The sequence below is a fragment of the Helianthus annuus genome, chromosome 7, assembly GCF_002127325.2.
Source record: "Helianthus annuus cultivar XRQ/B chromosome 7, HanXRQr2.0-SUNRISE, whole genome shotgun sequence".
Lineage (NCBI taxonomy): Eukaryota > Viridiplantae > Streptophyta > Magnoliopsida > Asterales > Asteraceae > Helianthus > Helianthus annuus.
In genome coordinates, this window is record NC_035439.2 from 78,212,640 (window position 1) to 78,237,579 (window position 24,940).

Here is a 24,940-nt window from a genome sequence, read left to right on the forward strand (position 1 = left end):
CTACAAGCTTCCAACTATCTCCATCTCCAACTACCCAAACTATATTCATCTATCTCTCAAAAAAGATGAAAAGGTGTTCATGTGGGAGGATTGCTGTTATTCGGACATCATGGACCGACGATAACCCAGGAAGAAGGTTCTATTCATGTCCATTTAAGGTAAAAGATTCAAACCCTGGTTTTATTAAGTAAACGTGTGTTCTAATCGTGTTTTTTGCCCTTTTTTTTAATGTAGCCTAGCAACTGCCCTTTCATTGGTTGGGTCGACCCACCGATGTGCTTACAGTCAACTAGGATCATACCAGGTCTTTTGAGGAACATCAACAACCTGCAAGCTGAACTGTTTACCCGCGAACAAGAAATTCGGAAGAAGAATAGGGTTATATGGTTACTGATATTAGCGTTAGTGTTTGGCAGCTTACTTGTTAGCATTGTTTGTTATGATTAAGAATTAGTTAGTACTTAGTTGGATTATGCTTATTAGTATGTTTAATGACATTTTCTAGTATGTACTTGGTGATGTTTGGTTGAATCTGAGATTTTTCTATGTTATGGGGTTTTGGGTTTTGTTTTTACCATATTACATTTTTTTCCCACTAAGATTTTATGTAGACTTTTGATGTTTTGAATCTGAGAATTTTTTATGTTATGTTTTTTTGGTTCTTGTCTTTACCATGTTACATTTTTTTTTGCCTATGATTTTTGTACATTTTTGGTGTATCCGAGATACATTTTTTTCAGCGAGATTTTTTTGTACATTTTTTGTTATATGTGTGTTTGATCATGTGCCTTTGAACCTTCCTTGAGTATTTTTTTTTCCCCAACAACATTGTATGTTTTTTTTAGATTTGATCACGTGTCTCCTTTTTATTTATTTATTTTTTTCCCTAAAGTGTGTAACCTATGTATGCCCTTTTTTTTAAGATATCATTTTTTTTTTAAAATCATATAATAATGACACGAATTATTGAATAAGATACACTGGAAAAAACATAGATTTATCTCAATAGTTGAGTACATAATAACTTCAACACTAGATATGGTAAACAACATAGGATAAGTAAAGTAGCCCCTATATTGCATGAGAGAGTGAAAATTGGGGCACATTTTTTTTCACACCGATAATAGCAACTTGATGTAAACACCACTATTTAGTCAAGAAACGATCTTGGTGTGCCATACTCAATTTCAGTGCTAAGTGGTTCTGGGCTAAGCTCACTCTCCCACGGGTTGTGGTTGGCCCACGAGATAAGGGTGTTTTGAGAGTAACAAGAGTAATCATCATCTATAGGATCATCTTCAGGATCATCGATAGTTTTTTGATCAACTGCCGGGGAGGTCTCCTGGGTGTCGTTGACTGGTTTTGCTTGGTCTTCGAGCACCACAGATGAAGTTTTTTTGACGGGGGTAACTTGTGTGGTGAAGTAAAATGATCCCCAGTCAACATCCAAAAGTTCATCATCTAGCGACATCTCATCATGTGTTGTTGCTTCAGCTTTAGTGTTTGTAAGGAGATCACTTATAAGCTTAGCATCGATATCCAGATTTTCTTCAACCGTGGGCGGCATTGACGGAATGCAAGGGGTTTTTGTGATTTGAGAACACTCTGGGTTGCAATCCGATTTTGGAGTTTGGAGTTCGAATGAAAGAGTTCTCCGTAATCGTTTGCTAACCCGTTTTGAGTTCGCCGGTGATGATGGACTAGACATAGTAAGGTGTTTTTTTTAGTTCTTTTTTATGGTGAATAAGTGATGAAACTAAATTTTACATTTCACCTTATTTTTATAGACAATCAAATGATGTTAGGTGGAAAAATTAATTATATTGTTTACATCAGTTTACATCAACATTAAATGTACTACACTGAGCAACATAGGAGATAATTATTTTTTTGATTTAAGGAGTTACAATTTTCTTTAAAGATTTGGACTTTTGATTTTTGCATCGTTTTTTGTTTACCCAAATGCGACAGGTGTATATATATATTTTATATTTTTATTATTACACGCAAAGAGTCAATTTGGAATTTATTAGATGTGTGTACTGTAGTTACGAAATCATGACAGAGATACATTAACAATGAATATACTTAGAGATAGAAGTAGTGATTTATTCCTTTTTTTAATTGGACATAAGATAGAGCTAGAAGTACACATATTTTTTCCTTTTTATTATTTATGCCTTTTCATTGGTGTAAACATTAATAAGTGATAAGTTTCCTTTTTGTCCAATTTAGATTCCCCATATTGGGGCAATTAATGAGACTGTACTTTTATATATTTCTTGGATATAGTGTTCGATATGTATGTACTTATGCAGATTAGTCACTTCCAAGTTGGCACAACTACTTTGTAAGACTTCACTTTTTTTTTCTTTATAAAAATACTATAATAGTATTTCAATTGAGTTAACATATAAGTTCAACGTTTCCCATAAGTACAATCTGAGAACTATCATGGCTTTTTGTCCATCTTAGATTCCCCATAACAACTACTTCATATATATTATTATAATAATGGGTACTATCATATATTTCTTGTATATGGTTTGGGGTACATGCGTGTACTTTTTTTTTGCAGATTTGACAATTCAAAGCTGGCATTTATGAAAATATATTATAATGAGTAGTTAGGTTTTGCATAGCAGGTAACTCGCCCCTCAATTTAATATATATTGTTACATTTTTTTTTGGTACTGTTTGTTTGTACAAAGAAAGGTATTTTTTTGTAACAAAGCAATTCTGTAATGATAGTTATGGCCGCTTGACTAACGCTAATTATTATAGCAAAGAGCACACATATTGATAGTTATGGTCGCTTGTCAAACTTTCTAGTAGTTTACTTATGCTTCACCAAAATGTTTAAGATGTCCGGATCAACGACAGACATTAATAGTTAGATACATATAGGCAACTGACAAAGTACGAGTTTAAATTGTTTAAGTTGTACACCATAGTCCCATCCACACAAAAACATAACATTACCATACGGAGCAGCAACTTACACTGATAATGCAGCATCACGAACCTTTCCCTTCATCACATTCACATCACAGAGTAGTATGCGTGTAGCGAATTTTTTTCGGAGGGTAAGAATCTGTTTTTGCTTTTGCTTCCAGTTGCTACTAAAACCACATTCAAAGTGTTTACCAACGCCGTTAAAATTCTGCATGTGGTGCATAAGGAATACTGCACTATCCATTGGATGTGCACTTGTCGCCCAATGGATATCACACCTCTTAATCTTGGCTGGTGCAATTTTATCCTTTAACGGATGTTTGCAATGCTCCAAATAATTGTCCAGCATATGCTTCTGTAAAAAAAAACGATAAACTAATCAGTTTTTGTATGAGTTCTTGTTTTTCATCCTAATGTTTTTATGGGAAAAGAAAATGACTAACCACTTTGTATGGTGTATCTTTTTTGTAGTAGTCTTGATGATCCCTAATGCCAGCTAAGGGTGTGCGATCAGGCTTGTGGTCTATGACGGTTATTTCACCGTTTTCCAGATCGAAAACAAGCATGTAATATTCATCATTCTCGAGGATTGGAAAGAAACCCATTTTGATCCCAATGAAATCATATGCGCCGCCTACGACCATCCTTTCGCCGAACGTTTGCATACGTTCATCATCATCACAAGTAGAATCCGTCAAAAGCCAGCTGTCCTGTTTTTTTTTTCCAAAATAAGTTGTGTCAATAAGGTGGTGCAAGCCGCGAATCACCATAATTCAAAAGATGCATTTAGATAGACATACTTACAACGTTCCCAAAGACTTAATAAATCCAAAATCACAGTCAAAGATCAAGTAATATAGTATGAATACTTACTATCACAGTTGTGCTAAAATAAACCCGCGTTGGGCAGCCGTCGGTTCTGTCAAGTTCTTCATAATTCATCACATCTACCCAAGCATCAACTACATCAGAGCAGACCTTCACTTCCCCCCTCAAAGTGCGCATCAGCGTTTTTGTGAGTTCTAAGCCGTATATACTCTCGAAGATAACATCTCTGCGCAAGACAATGTTAGATATGTAGATTAGATTCTGGATATCAAGAAACTAGGCCTATTATGTTTTATGTATATCTTTTATAGGTGAACTTACCCAGCAGATTGACCAAATTTTTTTGTTACCCCGCTAGACAAGGAGATGACCATTCCACGTGTCCTGTTTTGCGAAAAATCATATGCAGTTATACATTTAAAACATAATAGACTATTTTTTAAAAAAAAAAAACATACTATTTGGAGCAAAAACATTCCATAATCTATCAGAGGACCAAAGTTTTGCATAATGTAACAAGTAATATTTTTAATATTTTTAAACTGAAGCTTACATTGAGTACTTCACATCGAATAGAAAATCCCAAATACGCTGTTCTTCCGTTGTAATGTCTATTCCCATTTCGTCTTCATGGTCATCACATGAGCGGGCGAACCTACCAACTGGTTTTCTTCGTCTTGATTCGAGTTCCTTTATCAAAGCATTACGTGTGATATCCTTTTCAGCCGTTCCCTTCCCTGCTCAATTTTAGTTTTTGTTTGTTAGTTTTTAATAAAAAAATGCCAAGTTTATTATAATCTTCGAAAGAAGTAAAAAAAAACATGTAGAACTGACCTTCTTGATTTTTGTCATGCGTATCATCGACATCATCACCTGCAATTTTTTTTCGTATTGATAAGTCGGGTTATCCGTTGTGTACAGAAATAAGACATGTTCTTTTTTTTGGGGGAATTATGAGTCACCTAATTCGGTGTCTTGTGTGAGCAGGTGAAAGGTAGGCGCATCAAACAATCCTTGCATGTTTTGTGTTTCGTTGTTCTTGTCTTTTTATATTCATTCACATGTACACAGACACATACGTGTTAGTTTGTTTTGTGTGTGATTTGGTTTTCTTGACTTTTCTACACTTGTGACGGGTTATATGTAAGATGTAAAACTTACTTGTTGTAGTTATCGTCTCTTGATCTTTTGCCTCAATTTCTTTGTTGCCTATGTCTCCACATGTAGCATTTTTTTTTGTAGTGGCATCTCCGCACCTTTCTCCATCTATCATCTCTGGTGTTTTGTCAGCCTTACCCCGATCTATTTATTTTAATGTGGCCACATACACACATGTTACGCTTAGTTTGCAATTTTAGGACATACATTTTGGTGGTTTACTACTTATAGTTAGTTAAACATTTTACATTTTTTCACCTGTAGAGAAATGTAACATTGATGTCATTAATTTTTTTTTTGTTATTTTTCTATCTACAATTACTGCACGTGTATGTTGTCGTGTAGGAAATTAAAGTGGAGTTTCTATTTCAAATAAAGAAATTAAAGTTAGCTTTTCCTCACATAACGTTTTTGTTAGGATTGTCATCACTAAAGTTACCTTTTGCCGACACATCATTCTTCATTTGCTTACCATCGCCATTCCCCTGATCATTGCCAGATGCTATATACGTTTAAAAAAATTAGTATCAGTTTATTATCACCCAAGACGTTTTTGTTAGGATTGTCATCAATAAAGTTACCTTTTGCCGACACATCATTCTTCATTCGCTTACCATCGCCATTCCCCCGATTATTGCCAGATGCTATATACGTTTAAAAAAAATAGTATCAGTTTATTATCACACAAGACGTTTTTGTTAGGATGTCATCACTAAAGTTACCTTTTGCCGACACATCATTCTTCATTTGCTTACCATCGCCATCCCCCGATCATTGCCAGATGCTATATACGTTAAAAAAAATAGTATCAGTTTATTATCACACAAGACGTTTTTGTTAGGATTGTCATCACTAAAGTTACCTTTTGCCGACACATCATTCTTCATTCGCTTACCATTGCCATTCCCCCGATCATTGCCAGACGCTATATATGTTTTAAAAAAATTGTATCAGTTTATTATCACACGTGCGTGTATTATACTTTTTTTTGCACCTTACCTTTTTTCAGTAAATTATCAGTCGCTGCACTGCGTTTTTTATTTCGCACATCCACATGATTCGGTTTATTCGAATCTGTCAATTCTCATTATTTTTGTGTTAGAAATGAATGGGTTTAAAGAGTCAGTCCATGACCACGATACATTAAATGTACCCTAAGTTTTTGAACTACTATACATAGGCATTTCTAATGGCACTGTTATTTTTTTCGGGAAAATGTAATCAAAATGGAGCTTGTTAATCCATCTTTCAAATAAATTTTTAACGTGTAGGAGTAAATTGATTGTACGAAGAACGTAAAAAGCACTTTATGGCTCAACGAATCTGAACGAATTACGATAAGTATATTCTTGTTCCAGTAAGTCTTACCAAAAAAGTTATCTCGAACTCTATTTTTTTTTTGAGCTACAAATACATATGAATACTTTTTTCGTGTAAACGATTATTTGCAAATAAAAAAAGATAAATATTTTTTGTAAAAAAGGTCATACCATTGATCTTTGCCACTGCAGCCGCGTTTGGCACATCATCTTCAGGGTCTGCATTTAAAAAAAAATATTCAAATTAGTAACAGCTTGTAGAAAAAACTGAGTACATATTCAATGAAGTGATACACATCCGTTTTCCCGTTGTACCTTCTGTGTAATCATTATCTGGGTTTTGGACTGTCTTGTTAAGAGACATGAGCACCCCAGCAATTTTTTCCCTTGGGGAATCAGGCCACAGCGATATCCTTGTTTTTTTTTAGTGTACAATTTTCTCAAATCGTTGTATCAATTTTTTAACTTGCTCGTTGTCTGGATGAGCATTGAACACTACTTCCAATTTTTTTTTGCACCGTAACTCTTTTCGCCTCCATCACGTCCAAATGTTTTTCTATCAATGCAATCTCATTCTACAAACAAAGTTATAAAATACATTTTTAACCAATTTTCGAAAGAACATAATTATTTTGTAATTGGTTGTAATTATTAATCTTACACTCAGAACTTCATCATTAGCATGTAACTCTGTTTTTCTTGGATCCCGTCTAACCACACCAACTTCATGCAAATCCTCTCCACCAAAGCCACCTCTTTTTATCTCAAACCGTTCTCTTTTTTTCAGTTCGTATTTGCTCCAGAATACGATTGGGTATATTGTCCGGTCAACTGGAAATCCTGTGCATTTAACTCTGTCGACATATAGCAACTGTGTAACGGCGAAAAAAAAACAAGCGGTAAGATAACAAAACAAATGTTGTATGCCTATATTGTTAATAAGTTTTGTTAAACAGGACACTTACAGCCAAAAGTGTGAGTGGTCCAGAAAATGGAGATTCAGGATCACAACTCTTCCAGCCATCTTTACATGATTTGATTTGTTGGATCAGATAGGCACACCAATTGATTTTACTAAAATCCGTGTCTCCTCTAAAAGTTTTCAAAATCCACTCTTTCATTCGCCCATTTTTGTTACACTCAACCATGACGGTTAAGAATAACATCAGGAAGTCCAGTCGGAAATCAAAACTGTTGGCTTCATCACTTGTGAGTATAGATCGTGCCAGGTTCGTTGGTGCCACAAATCGTTTACGATATCGTTTTCTCCATGCTTCAACAGCAACATCAAGCTTTGAATATGTTCGTACATTTTGCATGTCTATGCCCTTCTTAGGAATCCCTAGAAGGTCATGGACAGACTGAACATCAACATCTATTGACCCACATGGCAATTCAATAGCCATTTCTTCTGGGTTAAAGTGGTCCACAACATAGTGGGCAATTTTTAGAGGTATCCCACTGATGTTGAATGACAACATTTTTCCAAAACCCATCCTATTAACGTCTTCTTGTTGGTTCCTCGTTAGAGACTTGATGCATTTGAACAACTGCATAGGTGACGAACGTGTTTTTAATTTAGGCCACTTATGCGTCGTTTTTGCGTGTTTGCCACTTCGGGTTTCCACCCGATCATGTTTTGCTTTTTTTTTTTTTTAACAGCAATTGCATCCTGTTTTGGTAGAGCTGTATCTGCAGTCATCTGTGAGTCACCATCTGCTGAAACTAAGATAACAACTTTTGGTTAAGATTTACATATTTCATAAAGAAGGAAAGTAGTAGTGGGGTGTGTTTACGTACTTATTAGTTTCCTTTTGACATTTTTCTTTGGTTTGCTATCTTCACGCCATCGCTGAGCTGTAAATATACATTTTTTTTGTAAATAATTAGCATTAAAGTACGTAAGACAAGTATTGAAACATATATTCATTTTATTTAGACTCTCAAAGATCATGTCTAGCACAGTTTTGTACCTCCTCTTGTACGTGTTGCCGGCCCGTCTTGATCGCCCTCGCCTTACAAATGTTTTACAAAGTCATGTACACATAAATATTAGATTCAAGAAGAATGTAACCAAAGCTTCCATACATTAAAAAATGTACCTTTATTTCTTTTCTCAATGTTTTCCATCGGAGTGTCCAAGTCACTATCTGGTAAAACTGTGGCACCATATTTGTTTTATTATTTATATAAAGCATTACTATTAGACAATCGAAAGAAAAAAAATGCTTTTTTACGTACTTATTAGCTTTCTCCTGCGTACCTTCTCCTCACAATGTGCATCCTTAACTACATTTTGTACAAGTTTTATATAGATCATGAACTAGTAACAACCTTTACCAAAATATTTATTAAAAAAAAAGACTAATTTTAAACCTTTTCTAGCCCCCCTTGTCCGCATTGCTGGTCCGCATGTATTAGTATCCGGTGTCACTGTTTTTTAGAAAGCTTATGGAAATTAGACATAACATGACAAACAAAGATGTAATGAATAAAAAGTAGTTACGTACATATTTGTTGCCTGTTTTTGCGCTTCTCAACCACCGGGGTATCACGAACCTTTTTAGCTGCATTTTTTATTTGTAGTCAACATCAATAAATACAAAATGGTTTTTAATCTGTAAGCATAATTGATCATAGTTTATCTAATTTATAAGCACCTGTGGTCATTTTTTTTGTCGGATTTGTTTTGCTATTCTTAGCTGTTACAACGGATCCTGCAAAAGTATGAGATAAAGAGGCAGTCAATATATGGACCACATGACTTTTCTAACAGACACATATCACCACTAGATAACAAATATAGGACTCCAATCAACAGTAGATCACTATGGCCCAGATCAGTTTATAGCAAGCAGAGTTTTGTTTCCTTAGAATGAACAAGTACACACTATCAGTTTTTTTTTTCTCAATCAAAATTAACCCACAAACCACCCCCCCCACCACCCCCCACCCCAAATTGATCATGTGTTCATCCCGAAAAAGCCCTAATGTCACCCCTGTCATTTAACAGAAAACCAGATGTATGAAGTAACCGAGCACTTTGAAAACTGTTTAATAGTTTATATTCTTTATTTTCACACATCCCAGATCTGTATCTCTAAAAGAAAATTCATAACTACCTAAATTTTTCAACTTTCTTTTTTAACAAGTTAGATTATTTAAAACCAACAAAAACCCCTAATGGTACCTGTAATTAAGAAAAACCTAAATGGGTATAAAGCAATCCAGCATTTTCAAAAGTCTTAAAAAACCCTATAGGCCCAAACCATATAATCTCTGTTATAAAACACCCTAATTCTGAATAGCTAAAACAAAGTTGATGATTTTAGTCAACCAAGAGAGCGACGCACCTGAACCCCTCTCGTTTTTAGCCTGAATTTTTTCTTCCGGTGACCGTTGAAATTCTACGGTGATTTTCTGAATATCTTCGTCGATGAAGTTATACGCTTGATGAAGATGATGAGAGAGAGCGACTCTCCGGTGAAGATGATGAGAGAGAGTGACTCTCCGGTGATTTTTGGGGTTAATTTGAGAGCGGTTGTTGAAGAGTATGAGAGAGTTATGTGAGTCTGGTAATATTTTTGTGGTTTTTGAAATTGTAGAGTGATGTAGGGTTTTTAGGATTAGGGAGGTGTAATGATGCAGCTGTTTGATGTTTGATGTAAAGGTTCTTACACTCATGCAGAGTATATTAATCTTTTCCCATATTGCCCCTTTAGGTACATAATTTATATTAAAAAATAGTGAGAAAGGAATTCATATTTCACTAGTGACGAAAATGAATCTCAACCATCCATCAAGCTTAATCAATGGTGGTTAATGGGTTTTCAGGGTTTAGTCAACTCAACCGGGTTTTCGATTTATCCTTGCCCTATATATATATATATATATATATTCCAGAAATAAATTCATATTTCGACAAATGTATTAAACGGTATTTTAGAAACCAAAGAAACGAAAAATATGGATTTTTACAAGTATTACAAAAATATATCATTTTTTACAAAAAGAAAATATATTATTTTTGGGTGAAGAAAAATATATATTTTCTTAAACAAATTACGAATATATTATTTTGGGTGAAAATTAGAAATATAAATATCTTCTAAGTTAATCTTGAAAATATATTATTTTTGAGGTTTATATGAAAATATATTATTTTTGCCAAGTAAAGTTATAGTTATTTTCCTATAAAAATTCTCTTAAAATATATATATTTTGAGAATATAAGTTTGGTGATTTTTAGTTATCTAAAAAATAATATTCCGGAAAATTAAATACAAAATTAAGTATAAAAATACTTAATAAATACAAGAAAATACGTATTCTCGTACGTACAAATACACACCGGAATACGCCACCAATACTTGGCAAAATACACAAGTCTAAATATACACAAGTCTAAATATACACAAGTATAATTATACCCATATTTGGGAAATGTTCATGAAGGAATTACAAAACGAAATAAGTCAAAAATATATTATCTTAACAAATATTCCAAATAATTGCTAAATATAATTTAAGTTAAAATATTATTATTTTAAGGGTTATTGGATTTTATCACCCTTAACTATTGGTCATTGGCCGCTGGCACCCCTAACTATCACTTTGACTCCCGTCACCCCCAACTTAACACTTAGTGTGTTCTGTCACCAGATCACTAACTTTTGATCCTGTTATTATACTTTTGGGGGTGTTCTAAGATCCCTAAAACCTTCCCAAGATCCCCATGACACCTCAAAAAGTGTAGTAACAGGTTCAAAAGTTAGGGATCGGTTAACGACGTGGTGACAGAACACACTAAGTGTTAAGTTAAGGGTGACGGACGTCAAAGTGATAGCTGGGGGTGGCAGCGGCCAATAGACAATAGTTGAGGGTGATAAAATCTAATAACTCTTATTTTAACTAATAATTATATACTTTGGAATAATATAATGTACATCAAACTTGTAACTCAAAGGATACCAATTCCATGATAAGTCATAATACCTAAAACTAAGAGTCGTTACAAGACCTAGCCGTCTAATACAACATAGCACGTGTGTAGGTAGTCGAGCGACCCGTGAAAAGGAGCCTTGAGTTACTTGACAGGAGAACGCAAATCAGTGAGTTCATGTCCCCCTTTTCTTATAACTGTTTTCAGTATTATAACTCTGGGGGTGAAATACCTGTTACAAATGTTTCAAACGTTTACAAATGGTATGGTTAGCTAAGGAATGAACTGTTAGATAATGTGAATGGGTAGGCGCACACTTAAGACCATTAATCCTTGTATAAGGACCGCGGGGCATGAGTGGTAGATCTATCTGGGTGTTACGAGCCCCACCCCTGGGTCGGGAGTGACGGAAGGTGGTGACTATGTCGTTCCAGCCGGGTGGACCGGTACAAAATCCGCTAGGTTTGAGCCTTCCTACACCATTGCACACATATTAATGACCTTGTAAATCATTAATTGATCTGTTCATAGACGCTTTCATACCGGTTTACAAAGACATACTTACAAATGTTTACAAGGTTATTCGTGCACACATACAAAACACATGGACTCGCTCAACTTTTGTTGATGTTTTCAAACTACATGTATTTCAGGAAACTAAAATGGATCTGGCGGGCGTTTCAAAGGTTTCAAGAAGTATTTTCAAGATATGATGTCATCCTTTTTGGAAGGGTTTGAATCGTGTATCTTATCCTTGATAGGATACATTAATCAAAGCCTTGATTTATCTATGTCTTTTGTTTGAAGTCCTTTATGGAACTTGTTTCAGTTAAATGGTTTGTAAGTTAAACTCGAAGTCGATGGTTGGTACTAAACAATTTGGTTTGTATTATTTTGAATGTATTAATGGATGAACATCATTGTTTTAATCATATAGTTGTTTGTTATAATTGAATGCAATGATATTAAGCAAGTCACACATCATACGCTTCCGCAAAAGTCAGGGTGTGACAAGATGTCACTATCAGGTTGATGTCAGCCAATCACAAACAGAGCTTTCATACTTAGTATAAATAGATCTACCTATTAGAGATTTATTCATCACTACACATCACCTTTTCTTTTGTACGAACATAATTGTTTATTGATCAGTCTGAGGGAGAGTCTGTAGAGTCAACATTCTGTAAAACATTTTTTTAATCATTTGAATCATTATTGAAAAACAGATGTTGATGATTTCTTGTTTGTTATTGTTTATCTTTACTTATAATAAAAATTGTTTTGATCTTATTTGTTGATTAATCACAAACCTTGTAAACTCAGACTTAACACCCATAAAGTCAGGATGATACACTCTACTTCATTGAGACCATAGATTCATATGTGAGTGATCATCTACAGGACACGTTTGAGGAGGAGGTTATGGACACACATAAAGCTTTCTTGTCGACCATTACTTCAAAAATGAGCCTAAATATGTTAACTAGGTTGTTCGTGACTTGAAATGTATAGAAGCCAGGTAAAAGAGAGATCCAAGCACTTCAAGAAAACAAAACTTAGACTCTCGAGAAGTTGCCAAAAGGGAAGCGAGCTAGTGATTAAAAGTTAGTCTACAAAATAAAGTACAAACCTAAGGGAGATGTGGAAAGATACAAGGAATGTCTCGTTGTAAAAGGATTCACGCAAATGGAAGGGGTAAACATCCATGAGACTTTTGCCCTGACACCAAAACTAGTCACTATTTGAAACTTGCTAATCGTGGTCGTGAAACGAGGGTGGTACATCCATCAACTTGATATCAACAATGCTTTCTTGCATGGAGACTTGCATGAAGACTTGCATGAAGAAGTATGCATTAAGATACCATAAGGTTTTGGAAAAGCAGATGATAATAGACTTTGCAAACTCAATCACTCTACGAGCTCAAGAAGAGCCTAATAGACTTGCATGAAGAAGTATGCATTAAGATACCATAAGATTAAGGAATTGGTATTAAAAGTTTTACCATTTCCTTACTAGAGTTGAGTTTTAAGCAAGCATGACCTGATCATTCGCCATTTATGCTCAAAGAATAAGAAGTGTGAATCGTTGCGCTAATCTATGTGGATGATGTCATCATGGCTGGTAACAACCAAAACAAACTTCAAGAAACCAAGTATTTTCTTAATGAAAAATTTAGCATCAAAATCCTTGGGCCTTTAAAGTTTTTCCTTAGAATGAAAGTTGCAAGGACAAAGGAAGGGATGGTGCTAAGCCGAAGAAAGTACACATTAGACATCCTAAAAGATGCTGGAATGATAGGATGTCATCCAAGCTTGTTCCCGATGGAACAAAACTTGAAGCTTGACAAATGTGATGATAAACAACAAATATATTCTAATCAATATCAAAGACTTGTTGGAAGACTTCTATACCTACTTGCAACATGGCCTGACATTGCTTACGTAGTAAATGTCCTAAGCCAATTCGTACGTGATCCTAGACAAATCTTATGGAGACATCCAACCGAGTCTTACGATATCTTAAAGCAACTCGAGGACAAGGTATTTTGATTCATAAAGAAGGAGGAGTCAACCTCACAGCTTACTACAATTCTGATTGGCTTGGATGTCCCTTCACCAGACGTTCTAGAACATGTTATCTTCTTCTTTTGGGAGTAGCTCCCTTATCATGGAAATTCAAGAAACAGTCCATAGTTTCATGCTCTTCGGCTGAAGCCGAATACCGAGCCATGCCGATCACAGTTACCAGGATTTTGTGGATGAGATGGCTTTTAAAGGAATTTGAGTCACCACAAATCGGACCAACCCAATTGTTTTTTTTGACAACCAAGCCGCCCGTCATATAGCTAACAACCCGGTCTTTCATGAGTGAACTAAACATGTAGAGATGAATTGTCACTTCGTTAAAGAACCAGTGGAGTCAAATGAAATCAAACCCATGAAAATTGACACAAAGATACAAATTGCCGACGTCCTTACCAAGCCTTTGGGTACACAACAATTCCGCACCTTACTCGACAAATTGGGCATTAAAGACCTCAATGCTCCAACTTGAGGGGTACTAAAGAAGTTTTTTTTATTTCTCTGCATATGTTAATCCATAATTATTTCCTTGCCATACATTACTCCTATTTGTTTGCCCAAGTTGGTGCCCTTCCGCTATATTTAACTAGGTGCCCTTTGTGCTCATTTGTATTGTATTATGCATTCTAGATTAATACCCTTTACCATAATAAAATTATGAGCATGTGTATGATTGTTGTCCTAGGTTTTGAAGGTTGACCCATGTTTAATGGAACCTTGATAAAAGGTTATTGGTTCAAGGTTAGTTTAAATAAAATCTGTTTTATTGTCTTTTTGTTTTATAATTTTTGGAATGTGGACAAGAGCCTCATCTGTAGCTTATTCACCTTTTTGGGTGGAGGTGAAGTTAACAAGATTGTATTCGGCGTCAACCTTAGTTTATCTTTGGACTTATCAGAGTTCTAAAGATATTAAATTGTAAATAACTCTAAAGTTGTTCAGGTTTGAGTTTTGTAGATCAAAGAACAAAGTTCGAATCAAACTCGTTTGTGAAATTAAATAATTCTAGAAAAAGATTTTAATGCCACTTGTTGGATCATGAATTAACTATTAGCATGTTCTTTTATTTGTCGCATCCGTTGACTAAAAAACAAGGCTTTAGTACCACTTGTTTGGTTATCGCACACGCAATTCACATAAAACCTTAATTGTCATCCATTCTATGGACCAGACGCGTTACCTCTCTGCAAATTATATCTTTAAGCACTATCATCTTCCTCATAGATACACATCTCTATCGGGAATTTAGGGATCGAAAATAGAAAACTTATCACTATAAGCAGAGAGGTCGTGAGAAGTGGTGGTGATGTATGGTCGAGATGAAAACGTGACCATATAGAAATATAGAGCCCCTAAGTTAGTCTAGTGTAATTAATTTCTTTATTTAAACAAAAGTATAATGACTATTTCATGTAGACTTTAACATTAGTAAGAGCATTCACATTCCTTCTACCATTCTTATCCTATAATTATATTGAAATACTATATTTTCTTTTTTCTTACAACTAAATAAAACTTTCAAATACCTTTATATTACTTTTTTTTTCTCTCATCTACTCACAACCATTTTCAAAATATATTAAAAAATTATAGAGGGTAAATAGTATTCCATCACATATCTAGATGAACAGTAACATTTTTTTCTCTCATCCACTCACAACCACTTTTTATAATATAAAAACACAGTTAAAGATTTGATGAAAGGCATTCGAATGCTCTTAACAGTTTTATTTGATCAATGGGGCAAAAGTCTATTAACAAAGACAAAATATTGAAAAATAGCTAGGTTTGAACGTTTTAAATTCAAGTATTAAAGAATGCAGAATTAAATAAATTAAGGGTCATCCCCCATTTGTGGTCTAGTGGTAAGAGATTTGGGTTTTCCAATAGAGACTCAAGTTCAATTCTAACTTGTGTCATATTAGGGTGGACATTGTGCAATGATGGTGACAAACCCACCGAGGGGGGTTCGATCCTGAGCCGCACCTCGGTTTTTATCCTGCTGTTACTTTAGCGAGGCATCTCGTGTGGAGGCAGTACGGTTTATGGGAAACACCGTAACCAAGTCTGACCAAACAAGCGTAGACCCGATTAAGCCAACATAGTCTGAGTAAATTTTGACTAGGGTTGCCGTTTAGTCAGGATGACATTAGGTCAGTAAAAAAGAAAGTTACCGTTAAAAACAATAAATTAAGGGTCCACCAGGAACAAATGGTCAGATATATTAATTTCGGAAAATCAATTTAATTAATACGGCCGAAAAATGAATATTTATGAGGTAGCCTGCCTGCAAGACATTTATGTTATATTAAATACCCCGATATTGCCGTCATACCACTAACCACATGTATCTATATATTTGTTCTTCTTGCTTCCAATCTTCAACCTCAACTGAAATGTTGTTTTAACTGAGATTTCCAATTCAATTTTCTTCTTAACAACTGAATTTTCTTACTCTTTTTATTTATTTTCTCAAACGAACAATTTGAAAAAATATGGTCGCCGTAATTGTCCCTCGTACCGGCCGGCAGTTGCAGCGTTACAACAACGACCATGAACGTATAGTTGTTGGGTTAGTCTCTCTTCTTCCATATTTTCATCTTTTAAGATTACGGTTTTGAATATGATTACCAATTATGGATGGAATTGGGGAAAACAGAAATAAGTGAAATTGATTATATGGGATTATTAAAGAATGAATAGAATTGTGATAATTGATTGGTGAATGTTGTGCAGATGCATACCGTACAGAATGAAAGATAATGCACTTGAGGTGCTTGTGATAAGTGCTCAAAGAAAAGGCAAAGGAATGTTGTTCCCAAAGGTAAATGATTTTTTTTTAACGGTTACCCATTGGACCAAATGGAGTATTCTGAAAGTAACCTGAGTCCATCACCAATTCCAGAGAAAACCCGGTAACCCACCTGCCCGTAGGCATGACAGTAAATTACCGGTAAAACCCGTTTGGCTTAAGGATCCAACTCAGGTTTCCTTGGTCTCCTATTATTGTCCACCAGTACCTCACAAGTGGAAGTTGAACATGCATCTCTCAAGAGAAATGCAGGTCTTCCACCACTTGATCTAGAGATCATTGGCAAGAAAGGCTAATGATTTATTTGCAGTTTCAAAATGTTTCTTAATTCTATTGTAAAATGTTTTGAAAACCAGATGATGGGAAAGGTTTATCCTAAAATTTATTACTAATTCGTGGTTAGATTGTTGAAATAATATAACATGTTTTATTCTAGATATTAACTATATTTAAAATAAAATATTTTAACCAATCCGAGCCGATTTCGAGCTACAAGTTATTTGAACATCCCTAAATTTTTGCCAAATTTCATCATTGACTCATGATTAAATGGTCAACAGGGAGGTTGGGAATCGGATGAAAAGATTCAAGACGCGGCTCTACGAGAAACAATCGAAGAAGCCGGAGTGTTGGGAGACGTTGAGGCTAAGTTGGGTAAATGGTGTTTCAAGAGCAAAGGAAATGATGCATATTATGAAGGGCATATGTTTCCTTTACTTGTGAACAAGGAACTCGACGACTGGCCCGAGAAAGACATCCGCCAACGACACTGGGTAGGTTTCAAAATGCAAAAAGATTCGAACTATGTAAAACATTTATGCTTACAAATCTTTGAATTGTTGTTTAGATGAGTGCAGCTAAAGCTAAAGAATCTTGCCAATATGGTTGGATGAAAGAAGCACTAGACTTGCTGGTAAAGCGGCTCCAGCCAACGAACTAACTGTTTGATTAAGCTACCTTGACTTCTAGATAGATAGATTTTTGGGTGTACATGAAGCTCGTATCTCGATTTGTTGTTTTTTTTCCGTACCCTTGAAATCGGCTCGTTAAGGATACGGTTTTGAGTCACACGAGCCTCCACTTCCGTAGTTTCAGTCTTAACCTCTTGAAGGCCACCTGGCCAACGTCAGCTGTGTTTTACCTGGCACCATTGGTAAGCAGGGTGTCGGGTTGGGACTTCTTGTTTCAACACATAGATTGGATCAACTTGTTTTTTCATGTATCTATGTAATTTGGTTTATCATCAATGGAAGGTTCTGTATGCCCAATGAATTTGTCCTCATCTTGTATTGATTTGTCATTTTCTATTTATGTAAATTGTTCAATCAACAACTTAGGATTAGCTGTTGTTAGGTATTTGTTTTTCCAACTTATCATGAACTTCTGTTGCATTGACAGCTCTATGATCTTTCAAAGTGGAGGTTATGGGTTCGAGTCTCGTCTAGAGCAAAATTACTCTAGGTTGAGCCAGATGTTACAGTGGTCATTTGGGCGGTGGGTTTCCTCTGAAATGATGGCGGGCTGGGTCATCAGCGTAGTCTGTGTTCACAGGCGTGAGTGGTCTTTTGTCATTGAGATTACCTGGATAATAATCAAAATTTTGTTGGTGGTTAAAAAGAAATTAAAAAAGAGTGTGTGTGTGTGTATGGTGTGTGGGAGAGAGGGGGGGGGTATTTGGAGAAGGGGGCCTATTGAAATTAAATGTGAGGTGACACCAAAGTCGTTTATGATTGTGAATTGGTCGTCCATGATAACTACTACTCATCACTCCTCTCCTACCACATAATGTCTGCCAAATACGTTAAAATCTTAAGTTGTGACACTTTCATTTTTTTCAGAAAACCACATGGTAAGTCTCGATCAATCGACAACCTTCGACAACCACACCAACAACACATGACCATTGGTCACCTAGTAAATACATCTCGGATGTGTGTTTCCTTAAAGTTTTGTTTGGGCTATGCAATTTGGTTATGGTTAGAGGTTTGGAATCGTGTAGAATGAAGACGTGAAATACACGCGTTTATATTTTAAATAGCGTGTCTAATAACAATGATTGAGACAAGGTATGCGCGTTTGCGTACCATATACGCATACCTCAAAGCTGGAGGTTATGTTGAAGACAATGATGTGCGCACCGGGGCATATATCATGGATTTTTATATAACTCCTCTTTTAAAAAATAAAATTTCACCGAATTAAATTCCAAGTGATATCAGATTATTTATGGATGCTTGAATCTTGAGATTCAGAAAAATCGACACTTTTAGGTATGTATGTACGTATATAAACACCAAATTTATAATTATGTACATGTCTATAAATTATAATTTAAAGTCGTGAACCATATTGTTTTTTTTTTTCATTTCATTGTGTTCATCAACAAATATTTTTTCCAATGCCCAAAAAATTATCATTTTCATCATTGACATCATCCCTCTTTTGTAATTAATTTTTGGATTTATGCACTACGGAAATAGACAAGAATAAAACGGCAAAAAAAAATTAAAAAGTCTTTCCTAAAAATAGAAAAGAATAAAATGGCAAAAAATAATTAAAAAGTCTTTTCTAAAATCGTGGGATTGTCGAAAAAACCGGCTACAAACTAATTGTTTTTTTCTCAAATAAAAAAAAAATAGTATACAGGCGTGTGGTCATGACCCTCATGATCATCATAATCCTTCACATACGCGTCATGTCATTCATCTTTAATTCATCATAAAATCAGTACCCTAAGAGTGTGGTCATGATCCAAACCACTATTATCTTTATTTTTTAAATTTATTTTTGTTTTAAAATTATCTAAGGGAGGGTCGTGATGGTAATCATGGTTTAATCCATTGAAATCATCATCAATCAAGGAGGGGGTGGTATACCATTTAATTAATATGTCCTTTTTGATTTTATGAAATTGTTTAAAAAGTAGTCCTACAAATATGTCCTTTCTGATTTTATGAAATTGTTTTAAGATATAAAATGAATAAATAGACCTCCACAACTATATGTTTCTAGATCCATAAATAAACTCATGCATATGCATGTGTCGTGTCAAATAAAAAAGTCCTCTTTTTCATAAAACTTGGGGTCGAATTTGAAGCCTACACGTGACATTGTGTCAACAACAAGATATCAAGAACACAAAGACTTTATTACGACACCAGTCGGCGTGCTTAATCCAAAGATTACAGAACAGAAACCGCAAAATTACCGGCTTAAACAAACAACCCAGATCAAGAATGATCTGTTACAGAATCGAGACCAAAAAGGATCTCCAGACAACTGAAAGAAAGAACCAGACTAGAAGGTTCTGAATGAGAAAGATAAGCCTGCAATGATATGGCTGTCAATGTTGTTGTGTCTTGAACTCAAGCCAGTGTCCCCTTTTATCGAGCAAGGGCTTCAGCCCTAAGCACAAGCGGCCCAAAGAAAACAGCCCAGCAGCTCTCAAAAGCCCATAAAACAGCAACGGTAACATGTAAAAAAAGGAAAGGATTGATTAAATTGAGGAAAATATTGAATTGAAAAGAAAAGGATATTACGTATATTTCAACACCCCCCTCCCCCCCCCCCCCTCAATTCAATATGCAAAACAGTTGAATAGGCCAAGTTTATCACAAACCTTGTCATGAGCTTGAACGAGCAGCCCTTTTGTAAATACATCTGCCGTTTGATCTTCAGACGCGACACTAACAGTTTTAATAACACCTTTTGAAATTTTTTCTCTTAAAAAGAAGAGATCAATTTCAAAATGCTTTGTACGATCGTGAAAAACAGGATTAGCAGCTATTGAAATAGCAGCTGTATTATCACAAAAAAAAGACACAGGAAGTTTGGCGTCAATTTTAAGTTCATTTAAAATGTTAAGGAGCCAAATGATTTCACTTGTCGCAGCACACATAGCACGATATTCTGCCTCAGCAGAAGATCTAGAAATGGTAGACTGTTTTTTGCTTTTCCATGAAATAAGAGAGTTACCTAGGAAGACACAAAAACCTGTGATAGACTTCCTAGAGTTAACACATTTGCCCCAGTCAGAATCAGCAAAGGCTTTAAGTTCTAAGGAATCCCCTTTTTTAAATAACAAACATTTTCCAGGAGAGCCCTTAAGATATCTTAAAAGTCTTAAAGCAATTTTAAAATGAGCATTAGTGGGACTATGCATATGTTGACTTAGATATTGAACCGAATAGGCAATATTCGGTCTAGTATGTGAAAGGTATATTAGTTTTCCCACTAATTTTTGATAAACAGAAGTATCAGGTAAAGCTTTGTCACACCCTCAAAATCCACATCGGAGTATTTCCGCGAGGCGTGTGACGACCAGGATCTTAGTGTGACAACCCTCACCAAATCAGGTTTCCGTACGAATTAATTAATATGTAATTAATGCTTAATTACTGTGCTTGCTTACAATTATGGTTAAACTGCTACGTGATTTCTAATACATACATTTACAGGCATCCTACTTTATTTTCTGTCACTCCATTATTTACACAGAACTATAATGACAAACTTGACGCACAAAAGCACAGTAGCACAATAAACGGATAACCCAGTAAACGTGCTGGCATAGCCAGCACCAGACAGACACTGTCTCTTAGGCCAGAATGAGCCGGAAATAGTTTACTACACTAGTAGAAAGTGTAGGGAGTTGAGGATTGTAGAACTGCGTCTCTAGGTGATAATTATAGTGACCTACTTGCATACAAGGGTTAAGGATCTCATACGAGGTGATAATTATAGCCACCATAGCCACACCACCACCACTTTTTGATTTTGATCAACGCATCCTACTTGCATACAAGGGTTAAGGATCTCATACGAGGAAGCCCGGTGCTTGCGGATTGCCAAGGACCTTCCTACATTGCTTTTAACCACCCGTTTTTCGTCTAGTTTCTTCCCTAGCCTCGAGCTAGTAGTAAGTGACTCTAAACGCCTTCTTGATCTATTCTAAAGTGGTTAATATGAACTTTGTCGGTTGAAAATCATGAACATACTAAATCACATACTAAAAGTTTACAAAAATGATAAACATGATGGATAAAAGCAATGTAATGGTGTAAAACTCATAAAACTAGTTTTATTATGATTATTTAGTGTGGTGTGATGCTAGTAGTAGCTCGGATCGTCATCTAACCCATAGCATGACTTAGAATATGTTAAAGTATAAAAGGGGTTAAATGATGAACACTACTACATGTCAAGCATGAACTTGTGTAAAGACAATCTTTCTTATGAAATAGACTTGAAAACTAGTAGATCTACGGATCTACAAGTGGTATTTTCAAAGGACCTAGCGTCAAAAGAAATCATATTTTCTAAACCGGGTTTTACGTGAACAATAGTGATTTTTGTAAACACACAAGTGTGTAGACACTTGTAACACAAAGTTTTGACAAAAGAGCTATTTTTGTAAATGTTGACAAGAAGTTGTAAAGATGTAACTTCTTTAAAAAAACGAGACTCTTAAGAAACCAAGTTGATTTATACAAAGATCCACTAAAAGTAATGGAAAGTTACTACATATTTTTTATAAACTACAAGTTCATGTATTTTTGCGATTTATATCTATTTTGACTAGTTTGATGGTTTGAATATTGTTTATTGTTGATTGAGGAAAATTGTTGTTTGAAATTATAAAAGAAAATGATACGCTTGAAAGCGTGGCCACCTCCAGTTACAGGGGAAACTCTGGCGAAATTTTTCCAAAAATCTAACACTTCAAGTGTTATAAATATATTTCCAACTTGATTTCAAAAATGTAAATTTCGCCACGATTTTATTTACAACATTTCTAAGTGTCGGAGGTGGGATTTTCACAAAATAAAACTTGATAAATATATATTTGATATATATATATATATATATATATATATATATATATATATATATATATATATATTTCATAACAACACTTGTGAGATTTTTTATGATTATTTTGTGAACTATACAAATATTATTTTTAGGGTAAAAATAATATTACCAAACATTAACGATTCCAAAATAATACGAACGCCTTCACAATAAATATTAAGTTACAACGGTATTATTAATACCACCCGATCTTTTACCATAACTTACGCATTTTCGGAAAAATACTAGTGAATGTGTATTTTGACAAGGATATTATTTTGGAAGATTATATGGAATAAAATATAATATTTTTGGGAAAAATATTTATATTTTGGAAGTAGAATATTTTAGACAAACGAAATAAAATATATTGTATTAAGTGAGACTTAATAATATATTTCGAAGTTATACGAGCGCACGTGTATTAAAGCCCCCATCCTTGGGAAGGAATATAATTAATACTTAAATACGAAGTGCAAACACGAAATAGTTGTCTAACTATTTCCCAAAAACTTAAACCTTAAGCTAAGGCACGCCCGTCCGTCTAATAGAAGTTAGTACGTGTAGGTCGTCGCACATCAGGTTGACAGGGAGATACTTTTTAGAGACGCACTTCGGTGAGTTCATGTCCCTCTTTTCTCTTAACTGTTTTCAGTTTTCTAAACTGCGGGGGTGAAATACATGTTACTATATTTACGAATACTTTTTACATGGTATGGTTAGCGTAAGGAGGGTTACTACTTAGATCATGTGAGTGGGTAGGCGCAACTTGAGGCCATTAATCCTCATTGTAGGACCGAGGGACAGTAGCGGTAGATCTATCTGGGTGTAGCGAGCCCAACCCCTGAGCCCGCCTAATGGACCAGGTGGTGACTTTGTACCCATCGCCAAATCTGCTAGGTTTGAGTCTTCCTACTGCATTTCACACATATCATTGGCTTTGCAACCCAATGGTGATCTCTTTTTCCTTATTTGCTACATACCAGGAATTTTTATACAGACATTTTTACAACGGATTATACATACTCACTTACACATGAACTCGCTCAACTTTATGTTGACTTTTCAAACTACATGTATTTCAGGAAACTAATGGATCTGGCACGGTATGCACATATTTTCAAGCTGCGTTTGAATAAAGAAGTCATCCAGGGTTTAGAAGGTGTAACCTCTTCCTGGACGGGTTACATATCCCTAAACCTAGTGTTGTTTTAAAGTCTTTTGATAAGTTTTTATGAACTCATTTAAGTCAAGTCAAGGTTTGTAACTTATTTTGTGATTGTTGAAAATGGGATTTTCTGAACTTTATTATTGGATGAATATCACATGTTTTTATCATATAGCATTGTTATGATTGTTGCTATGGTATTAAGAAGTCACACCAATTAACCCACGCTTCCGCAAAGCCAGGGTGTGACAGCTTGGTATCAGAGCCTCGATCATAGCGAACTAGGATTCTTTCTCGAGTCTAGACTATGATCATCAGGGCTCTCACGAAAACATTTTTACACTGCATACCACTTAAGTCCAGATCCAAAACATTTTTACAAACAAAAGTTGAGCACATTTTATTTATTAGTTATGGCTCAGTCTGGGAGGCTGAGGCTTGGTCTGGGAGGCTGAGGCTCGGTCTGGGAGGCTGAGGTAGTTGTCTAGTGGGATTAGGAAGAGCAGTCTGGGAGGCTGGAAGGCTAGTGGGACTAGGAAGAGCAGTCTGGGAGGCTGGGAGGCTAGTGGGACTAGGAAGAGCAGTCTGGGAGGCTGGGAGGCTAGTGGGACTAGGAAGAGCAGTCTGGGAGGCTGGGAGACTGGAAGGCTAGTGGGACTAGGAAGAGCAGTCTGGGAGGCTGGGAGGCTAGTGGGACTAGGAAAAGCAGTCTGGGAGGCTGGGAGGCTAGTGGGACTAGGAAGATCAGTCTGGGAGGCTGGGAGGCTAGTGGGACTAGGAGAACTATTTGATTGCTTATTGGTGGCTAATGTGCTTATTTGACTATATGATTGATTATTTGTGCATACGTGTGTTTGCGTCATGGACGATATGTCTTCATCCGGCACCGGAGAGTCAGACGCCACGGACCCTGTACCCATAGTATCGGACGGCATAGTGTCATCAGAGCACGAGGTGCATACTTCAGATACTACCAGCACGGACGACGATGATTTCCAGTCATTTGTGATGCTCGATGTTGTTGCGGAGCCTGCTGATGGCCCTATCGCTGGGGATTTGCCGCTCGCGGTGATCCCTGCCCCTGTACCCCTTGCCGCGTACCCTGTTGTTGACATGCCCCTTGACGTAGTCGCTGACGACGACGTCGACTTGCTTAATGAGGACCCACCAGAGGACGATTTTGAGGGCGAGGCCCACATTGCTGCTGGTGATCTCTTACTTCTTGCTGATGCTCCTGCGGAGGAGGCACCCATCCATTCACCTGTCCCAGATTCCTTTGAGTTTGTAGCATCTGCACCTTCACATGCGCTGGGAATGCAA

At 35.8% G+C, this 24,940-nt stretch overlaps 4 protein-coding genes and 1 long non-coding RNA gene across 5 annotated transcripts; 1 reads left to right on the plus strand and 4 right to left on the minus strand.

Moving 5' to 3' along the window:
• Window positions 1-2,945: 2,945 nt before the first annotated feature.
• On the minus strand, window positions 2,946-4,161 carry LOC110866223. The gene is made up of 4 exons (XM_022115489.2): window positions 4,105-4,161; window positions 3,829-4,009; window positions 3,399-3,665; window positions 2,946-3,310 (listed from the first exon to the last, which is right to left on the minus strand). Exons 1-4 carry the CDS (start codon window positions 4,155-4,157, stop codon window positions 2,999-3,001), a joined length of 813 nt encoding a protein of 270 aa, XP_021971181.1. The 5' UTR covers window positions 4,158-4,161; the 3' UTR covers window positions 2,946-2,998.
• Window positions 4,162-4,332: 171 nt separating this feature from the next.
• LOC110866493 lies at window positions 4,333-5,841 on the minus strand. Its single transcript, XM_022115639.2, has 8 exons — window positions 5,804-5,841; window positions 5,664-5,725; window positions 5,523-5,585; window positions 5,381-5,443; window positions 4,945-5,085; window positions 4,746-4,826; window positions 4,618-4,656; window positions 4,333-4,520 (listed from the first exon to the last, which is right to left on the minus strand). The coding sequence occupies exons 2-8, from the start codon at window positions 5,686-5,688 to the stop codon at window positions 4,333-4,335; spliced, it is 600 nt and encodes a 199-aa protein (XP_021971331.2). The 5' UTR covers window positions 5,689-5,725; window positions 5,804-5,841.
• A 751-nt stretch (window positions 5,842-6,592) lies between these two features.
• LOC118480560 lies at window positions 6,593-7,948 on the minus strand. The gene is made up of 3 exons (XM_035975571.1): window positions 7,226-7,948; window positions 6,922-7,131; window positions 6,593-6,835 (listed from the first exon to the last, which is right to left on the minus strand). The coding sequence occupies exons 1-3, from the start codon at window positions 7,814-7,816 to the stop codon at window positions 6,722-6,724; spliced, it is 915 nt and encodes a 304-aa protein (XP_035831464.1). The 5' UTR covers window positions 7,817-7,948; the 3' UTR covers window positions 6,593-6,721.
• Window positions 7,949-8,376: 428 nt separating this feature from the next.
• On the minus strand, window positions 8,377-8,828 carry LOC118480561. The gene is made up of 4 exons (XR_004863253.1): window positions 8,771-8,828; window positions 8,637-8,693; window positions 8,502-8,549; window positions 8,377-8,419 (listed from the first exon to the last, which is right to left on the minus strand). It is a non-coding gene; the product is annotated as an uncharacterized LOC118480561 (long non-coding RNA).
• A 7,216-nt stretch (window positions 8,829-16,044) lies between these two features.
• On the plus strand, window positions 16,045-17,892 carry LOC110867836 (nudix hydrolase 21, chloroplastic). Its single transcript, XM_022116885.2, has 4 exons — window positions 16,045-16,359; window positions 16,524-16,611; window positions 17,160-17,372; window positions 17,447-17,892. The coding sequence occupies exons 1-4, from the start codon at window positions 16,283-16,285 to the stop codon at window positions 17,537-17,539; spliced, it is 471 nt and encodes a 156-aa protein (XP_021972577.1). The 5' UTR covers window positions 16,045-16,282; the 3' UTR covers window positions 17,540-17,892.
• The last annotated feature ends 7,048 nt before the right edge of the window (window positions 17,893-24,940 follow it).